Below are 19,490 nucleotides of genomic sequence, written 5' to 3' on the forward strand. Positions count from 1 at the left end.
AGTCCAGTAATAAGGGGAGAAAAGAAAGAAGGATTATAATAAGACACAGTACGTCCGTTACGCTTTATTAAATACGTGAATCGATTCATTTAAACATCATTCCCACGATATTACGAACTACAAACTATCATAAAAACTATGTTACACTAAATATTATAGTTGGTGTATTAGACATACCACATTACTATTAAGTAGTCATCTTATAGATTAAAAAAAATACAAGTCAGAAAGTAAACTAATCTAACATAAAGAAATACTCATATATAATGTAAGTAATCCTTATATGATTATGAATATTATCAAAACTTCCAGGCACTGGTAAGAATTGTTAAAATTAAAACATTAATAATAACAATAAATAAATAATCATTAAAATCAAGTTCAAAACAAATGGAACGTGAAATTTTCATTATTAATAATTACAAAACCAAACAATATCACAGTGTTGCATTGCAAGGCAAAGCATTTTCGTCTTATTTTGAAAGTTTGATCACATTTCGATACATTTCGTCGCTAAGATAAAATGGAAATATTGGAACATGATTAAAAAAAAAGCTTACATATTTTGTACTTTAATGTGCGGTAATTGACAAATATCTATGATATATTATAAAACTAATAAGGCATCTGTAAAAAAGTATTGATTAATATTACGTTATTTTAGTTTGTAAGTATATAAATAACACTTCAATCGTCAATGTAAAACTAACAATGAACAAAATAATCTTGTTGTAAGTTTCCACTCCTTACATTATTGTGTAGGTGTCTACAGATTTTCTGTCATGTTATATTAGAGGTTGTGTACGAACACAGTTTTTTTTCACCGGTAATCTCGGTATAAGTAGTAAGTACGAGATAGCACACGATGTAAGTGTCCGTGGTTTTCAGTCGAAAAACTTCAACTTCAAAGCGTTATGAGAAAATGTGCCTAATAATCCATACTAAATAGTCGTAAATTCTACGTTATTTATAACCAAGTTTCCTCATAGGAGTATAAATGAACACGAAATTTAAAAAAGATAAGTACGTAAGTTACACTTATCTTTGCTGTTATAGTTTTTCAATACTCGTAACTTGTGAAGTGTGCCTATCACGTAAGTACTACAGTAGTTATGTACTTAAGTTTGTTTCAACAGAAAATCTGTCGATTCACCTACTAAATGCATTACATCATGCTGACGGATTCGTCACAAAACTTCGATTTTGAAAATGTGCTGCAGATGCAGTACAATCAAAAAATAGAATTCCACTATTGAAGTGCGGTGCTCGTTTTACCCAATCGTGTGTTAAACTTCAAAAGATAAATCAATAGTAGACTATTCTTCAACTACCAGCCAATCCGGTAATTCCTTTTATTGTTCTTCTTCTAACCAAGAAGGACTTAAAGAATTGAATTTAGGAAATTATACCTAATTTACCTAGGTAGGACCAAAAAAATATTGTCTGATAGTAAAAATTTAATTATAATTTTCAGTCCTTATTAGTTGGCTACTAAATTGGCACGTTTGGCGGCTATACTTTGACACTGTTTCCTTTTTCAACTGTTTTTTTTTTCAAGTTTGGTCCTGAGCACAGTGTTCGTGGACAAGGATAAGATATTGTGGGATAGAGTTAGTGCATATGAACTCTTAAAGTGAATGCATATGAAAAAATGCAAACTCTTAATGCATATGAATAACAACGATGAAAATAAATAAAATTTGAATAAAGGATACCAGTGGACTTATCAAAATAACATCATGGAGTTAATCTTTATATTTACTTATATCTTTGTTATTAATCAATTGGCTGAATTTGTCAAAGAATGGTACTCACGCTAGTACTCACAAACATTATAAATAAGGTCTCACATAGTATCACAATACAATTAGATAATTGGAAGATAATAATATAAAGTAATCCTCCGATAATCTGTTTGATGGAAGTTACACTCTGCGTTCGGGTGCTTATCGTGATGCTCATAGTAATGTTTGAGACTATACCAGTATATTTGAGGTGTGACACACGATCGTCCTGATTTACCGCGCGGCAATAGTAGCGTACTGTACCTGCAACGCGTTCTTCGCCGACACTGGGGTAGATGACGCGCGTGGACCGGCCCGCTGTCGCGCGTGACGTGACGTGACATACCGTGACGTGACGTGACGTACCATGACGTGACGTGACGTTAGTGGTCGTGCACATGCGCGCAAAACATGAAAACAACACACGTTAGTGCACTCAATTCTAACAGCTTAGTATACACACCGAATGTGAAAACAACTTTTGATGACCAAACAATTTTTTTATATCTTTTGCAAGATGCTCTTTCCATCACTTTAAGGTAAACTGACAATGCAGTCTAAGTTGAAAGCACGGTAACATCGAATACTAAACTAGTCTATTGAAAACGTATACCTTTCTTTTACTATTGGTCACCAAAAGTTTTCTATTGAATGTATTGAAAACGCACATTCAAAATAGGTTAGCAACAAAAATGTGTACAGGAAATTAATTCACTGTGCTGTATGATAGTAATTAATGCGAATAAATAAATGTAAATAAAAAAAAATATTTATACCAACTACGGCGAAGCAAAAAAGGCTAATGTATTTATTACTCTATTCATTTTTATATATTTTACGTTATTGTTTTTTTTCACTTCTTTCGTTCATTGTAACGTCGTCACTTTTTGGTCGATTTATATAGATAATAATTATACGCCAAATATATATTGGCCTTTATCCTATCTTTATCACATGAGCGTGATATTACTACAGCACGTAATGATAAATCCTGATAAATCCAATTATGAAGGATACGTCCGACCAAAGTAGTGAAATAAACTTTTCTGCAGGATTTTTTAAAAAGAGTTTCTTATTAATGAACTACTTCGATATAAACGTGAATGTCTTTGGGGAAATAGTTACTGTTACCAACAATGTTCTTTTCGTACACTTAGTGCGATGTCATGGTGTAAGTTAAGTTTCCTACCAATCGAATAATAAAGATTATATAGGTAGGAATAATATCAATATAGTTAAAATTATAATTATAAGAATTGTACAACCGACACAATCATCCGGTGTTTGTGTTGGCAAAATATTATTGTCAAATGTTAATTAATGATGATTATTTAATATAAAATAAATTAAACGCAAAATAAAACATGTTAATACATATGAACTGTATATCTACCGTGGGTCCTACATATATTTTTTTAATAACCTTACAGGGCAGCCTCTTATACGTAATATCACAGTTAAATTATAATAAAAATACGATAATTGCAGTCTCATAAAGTTTATATTGAACTAAATGCTATCAAGCACCTTTGAAAAGCATATCTATAAAATTATATAATGAGGAACTATAATGAAATAATAAATGAAATAAATAATCACTCGTGATTCACCACGTCAATAGAATATCGATATTAAATTAGGCATCGTAAATGATAAAAAAAGAAATTAACACAAGGGCCAAACCAAGGGTGTGCCAGCTACAGACCAAACAAAATTAAATACTAAACATGCAAACGAAAAGCTACTTCTACCCACCATTACTCTTGCGTGTACCTGTCGTTTTGAAGTAATTTGTCATATAAATAATAAAGTAAATCAAAATTATTCGAAAAGGCATAGATAGCCACTATAGGACAGAAACTGAGTTTTAAATAGGATTGCATCATAAATCAACTTAACGAAATGCGTGAGGTTTTAACAATAAGTATGTGTTCTTGTACTTCTGCGTTGAATGCAAATAGAGATAACCACAGCCGATTATAAATAAAGTAAGTACTGACAGGAATATTAAGCTCATATGTAGACGACGTAGGGATATGTGAACTGGAAGGGCGACACGCAAGAGAAGTGGTAGCTTTTTCCAAAGCCGGAGAAGTGATTGCGCGACGGCGGCAACTCCACGAAAAGGTCCGTAGCCGGACCCCGGCTGGCCCTCGTCACGGCTCCCGGCCGCCCTCCCCACCGCACCACCTCTCCACCGCGCAACCCTGCCGACCCCGCACTGCTCGTGCTGGACACACTGCGACGAGACCGCTCCGACGGCGTCGCGAAGCTCAGCACGCTCTCTGAGCAGCGCCACGACTTGGGCAGCGACTCATTCATTCTACGCGGAATGAGTGCGTCGCTTTTGGAATTACGAAATATGATGTCATAGTAGACCCGCGGCTGCGGCAGAGCGATGATGGCGCAGCGGTCCATCTCGACATGTTTGACGAGAAGCGTCTTATCGAGCAGGCTGGGAGCGCTGCGGTGAGGCCGAACAGGAGGGCGCGGCGAGCGGAGGGAGGGCGGCTCTGCGGAGCGCGCGCGGGGCTAGCCTACCTGAGCACCCAGCGACGTCACCCCGAGTCTCACCCCCGGTCGGGAAGACGCGATCGAAGTTCCGAGCGATGTCAGCGATTCGCGCGAGTTGGAACGGCGCAGAGGCGTCGCACGACCATTGCTGTGAATAGCGCAGGCCCCGGGTTTCCGGTTCGAAGGTGATCGCGACACCTTGGAAATTGGCGCGAACAGACCGAAACGAGGAGCGCACTCGAAGTATCTGTAAGAGATTCACATATTAAATAAAATACCTAACTGATAACTAAATCTAAGAATTCACTAAAATGTCTAGATAAGGAAGTTTGTTGCTCTACCTTTTTCCATCAACGGAACCATCGTTTTTCCCTAGAGGGTCATCCAACTCTACACCTCCCCAGACGCCGGATGCGAATTCAGTTACACCAACATACCGCAACGTGCCGGCCTTACTGCCCCTGCTGCTGGATACTATTACTCGGTCGCCAAGGCGAAGGTCTCCGTTTGTGGTGGTCGAAATCGAAGCATCTACAAATGTAATCATTTGTAATAATCTGGTACACAAAACTTATTTGAGTAAAGTTGGAAGTCTACATACTCATCTTACTGCTGACAATGCTTCGTACACTGCCGTTCGGCGAGAGTGTACGCCTGGGTCTCGCTGACCCCGAAGGTGGACGTTCAAACACGCTTCCGGCGTCGGAAATTGGAGAAGCATCGTGTGGTGCATGACTAATCATCGGTTCTCTCGTTAATCTAGTGAGACGAGAAAATACACCTCGTTTTTCGGGGCATTGGAAGTAACGAAAACCAGCTACCGAACCGTCATTTTTACCTGCAAAAGTCCAATACGTTAAAGCCAAAAGATTAATTTCAAAGAAATAAAATTAGTTTTTGGCATTTGGCAAGTCATTCGAGTAGAGAATTTTGAACTATTTAGAACGTTGCATACCTATAGGATCATCAAGAACAATGCCAGCCCAATCGCCCGGAGCGAACTGTGTTTCACCGATGTAAGCGATCTGACCGGCTTTAGTGCCACCCACCCATACTCGTTCGCCGATTATAAAACTGTCGGTGTCCTCAGTTAGCACGACACTGTGATCTGAAATTCCAGTATTGCAAAAGATTAGACGTAACTTAAAGCAATTATGTAAATGCCACGGATCTTACGATATGCACCGTTAAGAGAAAACATTCAAAAGAAAGTGGCTTTCTTTACAAGGACTGAAGTTTATAGTCAGTTGAATATGGATATCCCTCACATTCTCCATTCTTCACACATATTTACGATGCACACATGACTTGAATATTACTAATGTAAGTGCAGCAGCCATTACGGAACTATTTGCATTCCGGTTTGCATATAGCTTGTAAATTGTGCACCTGTGAACTTTCGCTTGTCGTGATAATAATTGAAGTAACAAACTGCATTTGACATTGGAAGTGTGGGAAAACCATCTACAAGGCACAAATGACATAACTGTATTGCAATCAACAAGCACATACTCGTAGCATAATACAAAGAAGCTGTACATTGAACATAACATTAAAAAAAACATATAGTGTATATGCGATGTGTAACAGTGCAAAACGATCGTGAAAATGAACACGATTAAAATGAATAATCAAATTGCTCCATAACAATTAACAAAAATATTTAGGAATTTTAATTCAGTGTAAGTTTGATAAGGCTTTGTTGAATATTTTATAATTTTGTAGAATATATCGACGAAAAACTCTCGTAAAGTTACATTAAGTAAAACAAGTTAATGCTTAAAAGTGGTCTGAATAAAATTATATACATAGCCCAAAAACGATTTTTAAGGTTTTGTTATGGACCAATCAGTAATGGTTTTCTTACCTGAGCAACGCCTTAAGCCAGCTTCACTGAGTCGTCGAGGATATTTCTCCCAAAGCGAGTCCATGGATGTGACACTCGATCTGCTGCTGGCTGTGACGCACACAAGTGACACACACGTGCATTAGCCACTACTATCAGCACACTACCATGCTTCACATTTAATACTTTTTTATTCAGATTACCACTCCACCATAATCTCTGCCGGCTCCTGATTGCATATAAGATGAGACGCAAGCAACGCATTTTAAAGTACGATCATTTTGTGTAAAAATTTCGTCAATTGCGATTCAGCTAGACTGTTATTTACGATCAGCTTTATTCCCTATGGCATTCAAATCATAATTTATGTAAAATACAATTAGTGACGTCGTGCTGAACCGCTCTCGAATGAAGAGGTATCAAATGATACGTCAATAAAAGCATTTTACGCGTAGTTACGACCTTATTGACATAAAGAATCAGAGACATGATGGAATGTAATGTGGTCGAGGAGGGATCATGATTGCCTATAAGTTATCGAATTACTACTTATTCGAACATACATTTTATGTCTTATTTTTGTTTGCAAAAACACACGAGTTTTACGATCATAAAATTGATGATTTTGATACATGTTTTTTAATAACTTTAGTTAATTTTAAAAATCTACCGGTTTGAAGACAAAGAAGCACATCAATTGTTTTCTCAATACAATAGAGTTAATTGTAAGCAAAAGATTTGTTGTGACGAAATACCGTGGGTGTAGGTAGCTGTTATTGTTTACCTATTATAATAGTTATATTTTTCGTAAAATTATATGTTATTTGATTTTATTTTATGTATTAGGGAATGATACAAAAATTACCGCGTGCCCTGTAACTTATTATTTAAAAAAAAATGTTGTAGAGCTATTACTTCATGCAAGACTTTCTATTATTATGATTACTTTTTACTAAATAAATATACTTTTAAACAACGGATTATACTATTCGTGCTGTGCTGATAATAGTTGTGGTTCATTTTGTGTTACAGACTATTCTTTTCCTCAACCTCTGCTGTTAATTACACTACAACGAAATATCCCTCCACCTTTTTTATCAGAGTCAATTGCAATTTGCAAGCGTGATGATGAGTGTATGACTTATATAGCTCATAAAAATTAGTATCATTCAATAGGAAACTTACTAGATGCCTTTCGATGTGAACGCGGCCTGTCTGGCAAACTGCTGCTAACTTCGTCTTCTTCGGCTTCGATTAAATCTGTCCCACAATCGACGTGCAGAAGCATGATAATAATGAAAATGTAACTTGTCAGTACTATGTACATAAAGAGTCGCTATGGTGTGATTTAACGATGTTTTTATGCGTCGAACACAAATAAACAAAGCATATCCATGCTTGGCATGTTTTCATGCAATGTTAAAATCTAGGAAATAAATTTCTTAAATTATGATTACAAATTTAATGAAACTCACCTGATAAATATTTTCTAGAAGAATCTTCACTCAACTTTCGCACTGTGTCCGATGTACTGCCGTCTATGACAACAAAAACAAATACACGTAAAGCAAACAAAACAAAATTCATGCAAAACATAAAACTGAAAAGGACTAAAAATCTAATTCAACAGAACACATCAAATAGCATAACAAAATTTATGGAAATTAAGTTAAGATAAAATATGATGTTTAGACCTTGACATAAAAATAATTTTGTTCGAATTCAAAAAAATAGAGTAAAGCTCCTATGAAGCTTGATGAAATTCCATGTTTAAATTGTATTTCTAAAAACACATCAATAAACACAAAGTACTAAACCGTAAGTCAAAATGTTTAATAAACTTGATAAATCATAAATAATAATTAAATTTCTTTTTGTTCAGAGTATTTCAAATGATACGATGATCTAGATTTTAATGATAAGATACTTCGAATTGATTGATTAATTAAGATTCACTGTCCTTCTTATACGTTGCTGCCTTTTGTATAAATAACGTGACAGAATTCGTAAAGATAATAAGACTTACAATGTGGGATATAATCTGTGTGTATATTAGTAAACGAAGTGTGACGGTCCAGCCAGCTTGTCGAGACGTGTGTCCGGCACTGATCGCCCGAAGTCTGATTAATCATCTGCGACAACTGCGCAACGGGCCGGCCTTGTCAGAACGCGTGGGTTCGATAATCATAATTCTTATGTAAAGCTTTGAGAATCATCATAGTCCCTATTCGCCTACACGTCAACTTCTATTATGACAAAGAAAGGTACTACAGAAATAAGTGGAATTAGGTCAGATTTACATGTAATGTTTTAAGAATTCCCTTTTTCATATAGCTCATCTGATGTTTCATTCATAAATCATTTTTTTGTTCGTATAAACATACGTTTATCTTAATTTAAATCAACTGTATCGTTTGTAACGTCTTTAATAAATAATAAATACATTTACGATATTTCCGTTCAAGGAGGATACAATCTTAAAAATAATAAGTGTTCAGATGTTCTAGACTATTCCTATTAGTTGAAAATACAAGATGTCGATAAATTGCATCTTCAAGTAATGACGTAAATCCTTTACAATGGCATGTTTTTCCTTGAAGTTCAAGGTTGAATAAATATTGTTATTTTTTATAGACTCAATAATTGTTGTCACAATTTATCATATACTAGGTTTTGCTATTGTACATATTTATATACATATGCACTGCAGTGCTGTACACGTTTCTTATATATGCATGATGTGCATAAGTATTGTTTTCTATTTCAGATTACCTGATATCTTTATAATACGTATGTCATGGTTTATTCTTTCAGTTCTTTGCTCTCGAAAGTTTTTGCGTCATGTTTCTATTTTATCAATAAATAATGATCCATTCGATTGTTAGAAATAAACGTTACATATTAAGTATTCTCATAGGTGCAACGGTTCGCCATGAGTTCTTATGGGAAAACACGTGTTACCTGCATTTTAATTAAAATGGTTTCTGTGATATTAACAGCACATTCTTTAACGGTATGGTTGAAAGAGCTTAGTGATAGTTGGTGGCTTTAGAGAACAGGATTTACATCCTTATGCCATCATTCACCTATAGTTACCATTAAATTGTTATGGTAAATATCACATTCGTCAAAAAATTGGTTGTAACAATAACCAGTAATAGCAGCCATGTTTTTAAGAATATAACAAACCGTCATTTTACATTTACATATCTACAGACTCTCGAAAAGATCCTTGAAAGTTAAAACAAAACAACAAATAACATAAAACTTGGCACCTGCAAAATATTGTATTTAGGAGGGTTCGAAATCGATTTACTATTTCCGTCTAAACGACGACGATTAACTAATGAATGCTGGTAATGTTAAGTTAAGCTATCTAAAAACTCACTTGACCTTCACCGTTACTAGTTCACTTTATTGTATTTAAATAATTTTTTAAACACAAGTCATACCACGGTTCATAAAACGTAAAGGAGGATCCTTTCTACTATCTAAGCCTGGATATTATCTTATGCACACGCACACGATGTTATGGGTTTATGAGTCAAATATTGTATTTAGTATATTCCGTGTATGTGATTGTTCAAATATTGGTGAACGTAGATGATGTAACTCTCTTGCGGGCGTGCGATTTTTATTTGTGCATTTCATTAACGTGATTGCTTGACAACAGCCATTTGCATGACATTGATGTTGTGGTCAAGTTCACGACCAATGTAATGACATTCGTTACTAATTTGACGATTGTGAACAAAAATAAGCTTGATTACAGAAACATGATCAGTTCATTTTTGATAAAAATCTAATTGAGTTTTTGTAAGCAACGAAAACCGATATCGAGGTAAGAACATGTTCTAAAATTCGGCCTGACCTTTACAATCTTTTTGATCCCCTTAACTACGCAAGCTCACTGTCTCGTTCTTCAGTGACCATTCTCATCCTATTATACTCTAATATACCTGTAACCTGTGCACCACTCATAGGTATGACCTATCAGTGGTGCAGGTTTCATCTCTCATAGGCGAAAAGGATTTCATACAAGCTCCTACGATGCAGGTCAGCTTTTACTTTTGTTATCACAATATGTTAGTGATTAAAACACCCGACTAGAATATTGTACAGTATGTTAAACATAGTGTACCTTATTGTACTAGTCAAGCCCTTTAATTTGATACTCATATTAAGGGAGTAGTGGAAAAATTAGTTGTGCCATTTTATGGCGGCGGAAATCTTCGACCGATTTTAATATACCATAGCTAAGAACACTCCCGACTAATTCACTTTTCTAATAAAAAAACGAAATCAAAATCGGTCGATCCGTTCGGGAAATATAATGCCACAGACACACACATACACACAGACTCATAAATCTCCATATGAAGAATAATAGTTTAGAAAACAAAAGATTAAATCTCAATTTGTTTTGAGTATTTATAAGCTGTCTGTTTTTTTTTTTGTTTAATTCCTAACTTGTATACCACTATGCAATTAGGGAAATAAAAGAAGAATAAAAATATAAACATAGTAGAATACTAAAGGCAACCTTATCGCTTAGTAGCAATCACTGCCGAGCAACCTTAGTAAACTGTTTATAAAGGCAATAGGAAAAAAAAATTTGGAAAATCCATAAGTGCACGCCTCATAATCTCATTTTTTTCACAATCAAATTGAAATTTTTTTAACTGAAACTTTCAATGCTCATTACAAATTTTTTTTTCATATTAATTATTATTCATTTTTTGTAAACAAGCCACGGGAATGTCATAATGATTGCACATTGAAAGTTACAATTAATATTAGCTAGAATAATTACATGGAAATATAACGACAGTGAATTGAACGCTCATATTAACTAAGAAATTATGTCGTGTGTTACTTTAGATAATTAAAAAAAAATTATTCCGATACGATCATTTTTTCGAGCAATTTTGATGCCACTTACACCCGTCCATACACGGACGTCCAGAAAAGATTATGTTTAATGTTATTATTTACTATGTTAAACAAAAAAATTGTTATTGAAATGTATTTTATGTGCCTGACAAATTATTTGACTTGATATTAGTGTACTCAAATTAACCTGTAAGTGCAATATAAATAACAAAAGATCAATTTCAGTTTCGAGAAAACTGCTTTTTTTGAAATGTCGAGAGTAGAGCACAACCTCAACGCTTCGCTTATGAGGCGTGCAATATAAAACAACACTAACACTAAAAACTCTACGAGGGCCAGGAGAATTTAAACATCAATTTAGGCTGTTGATATATCACATGCCACTTTCCCAGCGTACAGATGGTAATTTGTCAATTAAGGACAATTACGCGGTTCGTTCTCATGTCATCCGTGTAGGCTTGTCGGCAATTGATGCAGTTTACCCAGCAGCTGCACGGCAAATGCAATTCTCAATGGTAATTACAATTCCCACTAATTATTATCCAATCAAAATAATATACATCGAATTGGACCAAAATTTTGCTAAACTGCCACTCTATTGGTGGGTGTACCAATTCGGGAACAAAAGATTTAAAATGAGATAAGTTAAAAAGGAAGTGTTACGTATTTTCTTACATAGTAATTAAGCATTTAGTTAGAGACCTACTAATGGTGACAAAAATACACTTGACCGAGTTGGCGGCCACATGCTACCGCGATCTATGTATAGCAAGGTTCGTTTCAATTTATTTATTGTGTAGGCAATAGGAAATCGATAACATCAAAGCTATTCGTAATTTAGAGATAGGTTTGTCCCCGGTATTATTCGTAGAAATACAGTAGAAATTGTGTGTCCGTAACCTAACAAAAACGGAATAATAATTCCACTGGACAATATACGTCCAGTGGAGTAATAAAATTTGGTGACCATTTTGTACATAACCACCAGGACCAACTATAGCATTCTCAGGTAAACAAAAACATCCCATAAGTTCTGTTCTCTGACAGATGACAATAAACACCCATAAAACCATATATGAAAGTATGTAATTTATATACAACTCAAAGAGGATATGTGGGTATAAAAAATAACTGCTGGAAAGTTACTGACGCTGTCATGTACAGCATACTCATCAAGAATTAATAAATAATATTTACATCCAAACTTTATGGAATAGCAAACTGAAACAATAAAACCTACAAACGATATAATTCTAAGGAACGGATAAACTTTATTTAATAACAAAGCAGCAACTATTCACCGGGTGACAAAATATTATTAGTAATTGATATAATTGTATAAACTGTATCAGATATTAAGGCCGTATTAACAGGCCATAAATCATTGAGGTTAACAGTAATCATTGCGGCGTTTGAATAATTCAATTCATAATCCACTGCGCCCTTTAGGGTCCAGTATGGAGTAAATAGCAATTGTCAATCAGAACACGACTGCTCCCGCTACTATAATGGAACCTAATGAGCCGCGATTACGCCTGACTAGCATACTAATGAGGGACTTCCACTCACGTTGAGTGCCACCAATTAATTCAAAATAAGAATAAAATAATTAATTATCTCATATTGGTAAAAATATACTGTACGGTTCTTTATAGCAAAATCCGATTCAAATACAGAAGTTCATGTCCCATGTGTATGACTTTCCGTTTCCCTCCTATCCGATTCTGAAAATCAAGACCGTTATTTTTTGAAACAATCGCAAAGGCAGACAACAATACATTTCTCTTAGTAAAACAAAATCTCAAATTACATATTATATAATACTGAGTTTTCAAGAGTTTACCGGTCATACAAAGAAATATTTGTCCAACCAACTCATGTAACGGAACTAGCAAGGCATCAGATTATATCCAACATGAACTTTTATTTGTACATAATAAAAGGGAAAGTAGAAAATCAAGGAAAACGGAACTGTATCTAAGGAGAGAACAGCAGAGTTAATGAAATTCTTCGCCTGAGTGATTAAGGGTATCGGATCACATATCAGAAATTGTTGTCGTTGCAAACGTACACGGAATCATGCGGGAATTTCTGTTATTCTGAATCTGAATTCGGAATTTTTATAATGACCTTAGTTGAGTTTGGCAAATGCATGATAAATTCGAAAATGTACAGCATTTTGGTAGATATTGGCGAATCATATTTAAATTGTTAGCACCGATACATTATCGACATATGTTATCGATTCACACGGATGTACCTAAGGACGGAGCAAAATTTAAGCAAATGCGCTATTTGTTTTATGCATTGTGGTGACTGCAGATCGGAATACACTAGTCACCACCCTTCCTCTTACGAGGTGTACGAGGCGTATAAGAAAACATAACAGAAAACGGGCAGCATCGTCCTCGGTGCTACTACTACCTACCTACTACAAGCCGTCTGCCCAGCCAGTGGCGTGCACACAGGGTATGCACATTGCACAGGGTATACACTAAGCAGACAGATGATTCACAATGAAAAAATCTCGGGTTTTAAGAGTTATTTAAAGCCTACCGTTAAGTTTTATAACTCGTACTAGATATTTTATATAATTTGCCCGCTTAGAGCATACCCTGTATGCACCCTACTTCGCCCAGCGTGGTGATTATCTGGAAATCCTGCCCTTGGGAGAGGCCTTGTCCAGCAGTGGACTGTTATTATGCTTATTGATTGTCTATTTGATTTTGAGACCTATCAAATTACGTGATGCAACTGAGATTTTTCATATTATTAGTTCCATTTATTTCTAAATAAATAACAACGTATACAATGAAAGATTGAAACATGAATATATATTGACTAGCAAAATATATACAAGTAATTTATTATACTCAACGTATCAATATAAAGTGGTATATGAAGTGGTATACGAAGAATTTAATCAATGTGCTCCTTGAACCATAGCAATATAAGGAATATGGCAAAGTCTTAGAACTATAACAGTCACGAAGTTAGAGATAAGCGTATAGTTGTCTTTGTTTCATTCTCACGCCTGCAAGTTACAGCTTAGATTCTTATCATAGGCAATGATAAATGCATCCAACTTAAAGAGAGACTAGAGCGAAACCTTGACTTACTGCATAAAAAACATTAAATTATTATATAGATTCGCATTTTGACAATGTGCCATTTTATAAAACGAAGCAATCGGGCCAACAAGTAAATGTCATGTAGTATAATAATATTTCCTGTGTTGTACGTTGTGTTCATTGCCATCAAAAAAGTCCAGAATATTTGTATATTTTAAGAATTGATAAATATTGAGGTCAGCTTAAGCAACACCTTAAGATTTTAAATCTTGCGTCATGATTTAACAATTTTATTAAGGTTTACATGGTATCACCTCGGTTTACAACGTCTCTTTTGTTTACTCATGCATATAAACATAGTGACTCAGCCTTACTTCATACTCGTTGGGATATATATTGCTTAAATAGGAAAGGCGCGGGTATCAGTGAACAAACTATTTATATAGAACATATAAAGACATGATGACATAACACTGCTTATTGGCTCCACAAATCGAATTCAAATAAAATAGAAATAGACAGAAACATAAAACTAGTTCTACCTTATATTATATATACATATAAACTGGATCAGGACTCTTGCGAATTGAATCTGCATGATGTATCCTAAGTAATTTTTTATGGTAAAGTGTTGTTGTTTGTTTTTTTTTACGCCCTAACTAGACAATCTTTATATTGATACGTTGAGTATAATAAATTACTTGTATATATTTTGCTACTCAATATATATTCATGTTTCAATCTTTCATTGTATACGTTGTTATTTATTTAGAAATAAATGGAACTAATAATATGAAAAATCTCAGTTGCATCACGTAATTTGATAGGTCTCAAAATCAAATAGACAATCAATAAGCATAATAACAGTCCACTGCTGGACAAGGCCTCTCCCAAGGGCAGGATTTCCAGATAATCACCACGCTGGGCGAAGTAGGGTGCATACAGGGTATGCTCTAAGCGGGCAAATTATATAAAATATCTAGTACGAGTTATAAAACTTAACGGTAGGCTTTAAATAACTCTTAAAACCCGAGATTTTTTCATTGTGAATCATCTGTCTGCTTAGTGTATACCCTGTGCAATGTGCATACCCTGTGTGCACGCCACTGGCTGGGCAGACGGCTTGTAGTAGGTAGGTAGTAGTAGCACCGAGGACGATGCTGCCCGTTTTCTGTTATGTTTTCTTATACGCCTCGTACACCTCGTAAGAGGAAGGGTGGTGACTAGTGTATTCCGATCTGCAGTCACCACAATGCATAAAACAAATAGCGCATTTGCTTAAATTTTGCTCCGTCCTTAGGTACATCCGTGTGAATCGATAACATATGTCGATAATGTATCGGTGCTAACAATTTAAATATGATTCGCCAATATCTACCAAAATGCTGTACATTTTCGAATTTATCATGCATTTGCCAAACTCAACTAAGGTCATTATAAAAATTCCGAATTCAGATTCAGAATAACAGAAATTCCCGCATGATTCCGTGTACGTTTGCAACGACAACAATTTCTGATATGTGATCCGATACCCTTAATATATGAAGTGGTATACGAAGAATTTAATCAATGTGCTCCTTGAACCATAGCAATATAAGGAATATGGCAAAGTCTTAGAACTATAACAGTCACGAAGTTAGAGATAAGCGTATAGTTGTCTTTGTTTCATTCTCACGCCTGCAAGTTACAGCTTAGATTCTTATCATAGGCAATGATAAATGCATCCAACTTAAAGAGAGACTAGAGCGAAACCTTGACTTACTGCATAAAAAACATTAAATTATTATATAGATTCGCATTTTGACAATGTGCCATTTTATAAAACGAAGCAATCGGGCCAACAAGTAAATGTCATGTAGTATAATAATATTTCCTGTGTTGTACGTTGTGTTCATTGCCATCAAAAAAGTCCAGAATATTTGTATATTTTAAGAATTGATAAATATTGAGGTCAGCTTAAGCAACACCTTAAGATTTTAAATCTTGCGTCATGATTTAACAATTTTATTAAGGTTTACATGGTAACACCTCGGTTTACAACGTCTCTTTTGTTTACTCATGCATATAAACATAGTGACTCAGCCTTACTTCATACTCGTCGGGATATATATTGCTTAAATAGGAAAGGCGCGGGTATCAGTGAACAAACTATTTATATAGAACATATAAAGACATGATGACATAACACTGCTTATTGGCTCCACAAATCGAATTCAAATAAAATAGAAATAGACAGAAACATAAAACTAGTTCTACCTTATATTATATATACATATAAACTGGATCAGGACTCTTGCGAATTGAATCTGCATGATGTATCCTAAGTAATTTTTTATGGTAAAGTGTTGTTGTTTGTTTTTTTTTACGCCCTAACTAGACAATCAACCTTGTTTTTTGGCATAGAGTTAGTTGAAAGGACATTTAGTGACATAGGTCATAGGCTACGTTCTATCCTATGAATACTGAGGTTTAAAAAACCGGAAGAAGATAGCAGGCAATTAGTAATATTATATACCTAAAATGCAACTAATGATATTTTAGGAATATAATACATTAGTATGTATGTTTGTGTAAAGAATAACATGATGTGATTCAATAAAATAATATCATAACATCTGAAGAGCGATCATGGGTAAAACTTATATGAAAATATTAAATTTAATAAATAACAAAATTTGGTAGATCCCCAACAGCCTGCCACCTTGAACTTGAAAACATTCTCGACTTGAAGCGACAATGACGTAAGTGTTTAGTCAATAAAGTAAATAGATATTCTTAGCACCTGAACACAGACGCCTCCGTACCAAGTAGGTACAAAGAAGTTCTGTTTTGTTATTGGAGTACTATTTATGTTTAGATATTTAGCATTATAATTTTCCATATTTCGTATAGAATCACGCTGATCCAGTGATCGGCTAAAAGAGAGTTATTTTAATTTAATTTGTCTAGTTTTTGTTATTCAATCAATTACAAAAAACCTACGCAATACCTACTAATCATATCAAAATTAACTTGTGTTGTACCTACTTACGTGAGCTCTTACAAAAAGTACAACAATCACATCATGCTATCCGGTAAACGTAAGATAATACCCTATTATTTTCTATTTATGTTTCATGAATAGCGATGAGTCTTGTGGTTAAATCCTACTTATAAATACTGGACTAGACTTGTGATATAAATATCATTAATGTACTAACATTGCATTAATTCACGACTTTCTTGAAAATGAGATATGTAAAGAAACGTGATAAGACAAAGACAATACTTCGAGATAATACTTATAATTTACAAACGAAGTAAGTTTTGTAAAGAAAATTTTACTTTGTCACGTTTCACTTTAAAGGTATTTCTGTTTTTTTTAAATCATGTTGAATCAAATAAATGAAATATATATTTATATATACTTAAACCAATGTTGCATGCGTTTATTATTTATTGTACTAATTTGTTTAAAGGGGTTTCCGGTATACAGATATCTGAACTATTTGCTACAAAGTAGTTTTATGCAACCTCCAACAAACATTCATATCTACGTTTTTGCATCCCCGGATATGACGCAATGATGACGTAGCTATTGAAATAAATAATATCGTAAAAGGAATAAATAAGTCATTGAACTCAGATGACGATACTAAAAAGGTAATTTCTAAGCGTTTCAACAAAATTTTAATCGTAAGAGATATTTTTGCGCAGGCGGTATGCCACCTCTAATAAACAGTTTATATGTGAACGTGTATATTTTTTCTATTAACACCTCCGCGAAGTACAGGCTGTGGTTAAGGAGATACAATTCCTAGGACATTTAAATAAAGATTTTTATGATTGATTTTTCCGATTAATTTTCTTACTGGCAACGTGTTGGTAGAGTTATTGCCAAAAGTAGCAAGCAGTTTATAAATATGTTAAGTTCAAAAGCTAATCTTTTGGCAACTGAACGAAGTGGATTGTTTACCATATAACCGGTTTATGGTTATGTTCCAGAACAAACAAATTTGCACAATAGAGTATCTCAATTAATATATTAACTGCTTGCATTAACAGCATTCAAGAAGGGTAGATTGAGTTTCAAAATTATAGCTATAATAATATACAATTCTTTATTTTATTATTTTTGTTACATAATTCATTCAATATGTTATGAATTATGATAATTATGCTCCGTTCTACACTTACACTGAATATTAAAGGCAACGCCAACGTTACGAGTTAAAATTCATAGAGTTCCATACAATGTTTGCCTATAATTTGAATATTCTAGGCTCTAGACTCATAATAATATATGATGATTATAAAATAACTACTTGAAGGCTACGTTAACTTGAATAAAAGAACCCCTCTTATGGTTTTAAAAAGTTCTTACAAATAATCGGCCTGATTTAACTAAATTAATTTGTCTAGAAAGACTTAATGTAGATTTTAATTAACAATTAAAGGGAAATAATTTTGTTAAGGATAGCACAAAATACAGATTTTACATTTCAGATGGAATAAATTATGACTTGCACCTGTTACTGAGCATGAACAGCCTATGGCTCATAAAACTATTATAAGCAGACGCCCTAAATTACAATTTCATAATAAGTCAATTTCCTGCTTAAGCCCCTACAGTCTAGACCTAGATAGATCGGATCGCAAGGCTGAAAGAGAGTTATAAATCAAATTTAACTGTTATTTGATAGGCTATCTCGGTAACTCGATTGAACATTGCTTATCCGATATAGATATAGAGCAACAGTTCGGAAATAAAATAGTATCGATTTTGTTGTCACGTTCAGGATTTTTAAAGGGCAAGGCTTTTGACGATCTCTTTATTTCATGTCTTACGGTCTTACGTGAACTTAGTCTTATTATAATAACTAGAAGAAATGGAATATTCCATTCTTTAAACAATATTACTAGTAAACGTTTTAAGGCCATTGTATTGTTCCGCCATGTTTTATCGCCTTTTTCTTCCGAATATGACATTCGAAAGAAGAAGACAAAACGAGAGGAATCAATAACTTGCTATATATAACATTTATTAGTAAGGTAGTATGTTTTGTTACAGGAGGATTACAAGTAAAATAGTTAAACTGCTTTACAGTTGTAACATCCACATTCGGAAGTTTTAATTAAATACTGTTTAAGATCTCCAAAAATTGTTCGCTCTTACATGAACCTATGTATGTCTTGCTATGGTAGATCTTCTTCAACATAAGTTGAATTTTTGCACGCCATAAACAAAGAGGTGTTAAAGGTACCTCGATATGCAAATAGAATTACACATAGACAAAGTCATCGCGTCCGATGGTTACCATGCAGTACCCTGACATACATCTTTTATTGCGTTATTGGTTGACGCTACCTGAAGTTAAGTTTTTTATTTGAGTTGCTTTTAGA

General features: G+C 34.3%; 1 protein-coding gene across 12 annotated transcripts in view; it reads right to left on the reverse strand.

The window, feature by feature from the left end:
- Window positions 1-19,490, reverse strand: part of LOC120624366 (CAP-Gly domain-containing linker protein 1) — a 70,107-nt gene that overhangs the window by 19,336 nt on the left and 31,281 nt on the right. For 3 of the 12 annotated variants that reach the window (XM_039890858.1, XM_039890857.1, XM_039890865.1), the window contains 8 exons: window positions 7,620-7,682; window positions 7,330-7,404; window positions 6,166-6,255; window positions 5,254-5,406; window positions 4,900-5,136; window positions 4,640-4,829; window positions 4,326-4,545; window positions 2,049-2,102 (listed from right to left, as the gene is read on the reverse strand). In XM_039890858.1, the coding sequence (XP_039746792.1) occupies window positions 2,049-2,102; window positions 4,326-4,545; window positions 4,640-4,829; window positions 4,900-5,136; window positions 5,254-5,406; window positions 6,166-6,255; window positions 7,330-7,404; window positions 7,620-7,682 (1,082 nt within the window). Of the gene's footprint in view, window positions 1-2,048; window positions 2,103-4,325; window positions 4,546-4,639; window positions 4,830-4,899; window positions 5,137-5,253; window positions 5,407-6,165; window positions 6,256-7,329; window positions 7,405-7,619; window positions 7,683-8,170; window positions 8,321-19,490 lie in introns of those variants that run through there. The other 9 variants (XM_039890864.1, XM_039890868.1, XM_039890863.1 and 6 more) reach the window with 8 other exon arrangements.

The sequence above is a fragment of the Pararge aegeria genome, chromosome 6, assembly GCF_905163445.1.
Source record: "Pararge aegeria chromosome 6, ilParAegt1.1, whole genome shotgun sequence".
Lineage (NCBI taxonomy): Eukaryota > Metazoa > Arthropoda > Insecta > Lepidoptera > Nymphalidae > Pararge > Pararge aegeria.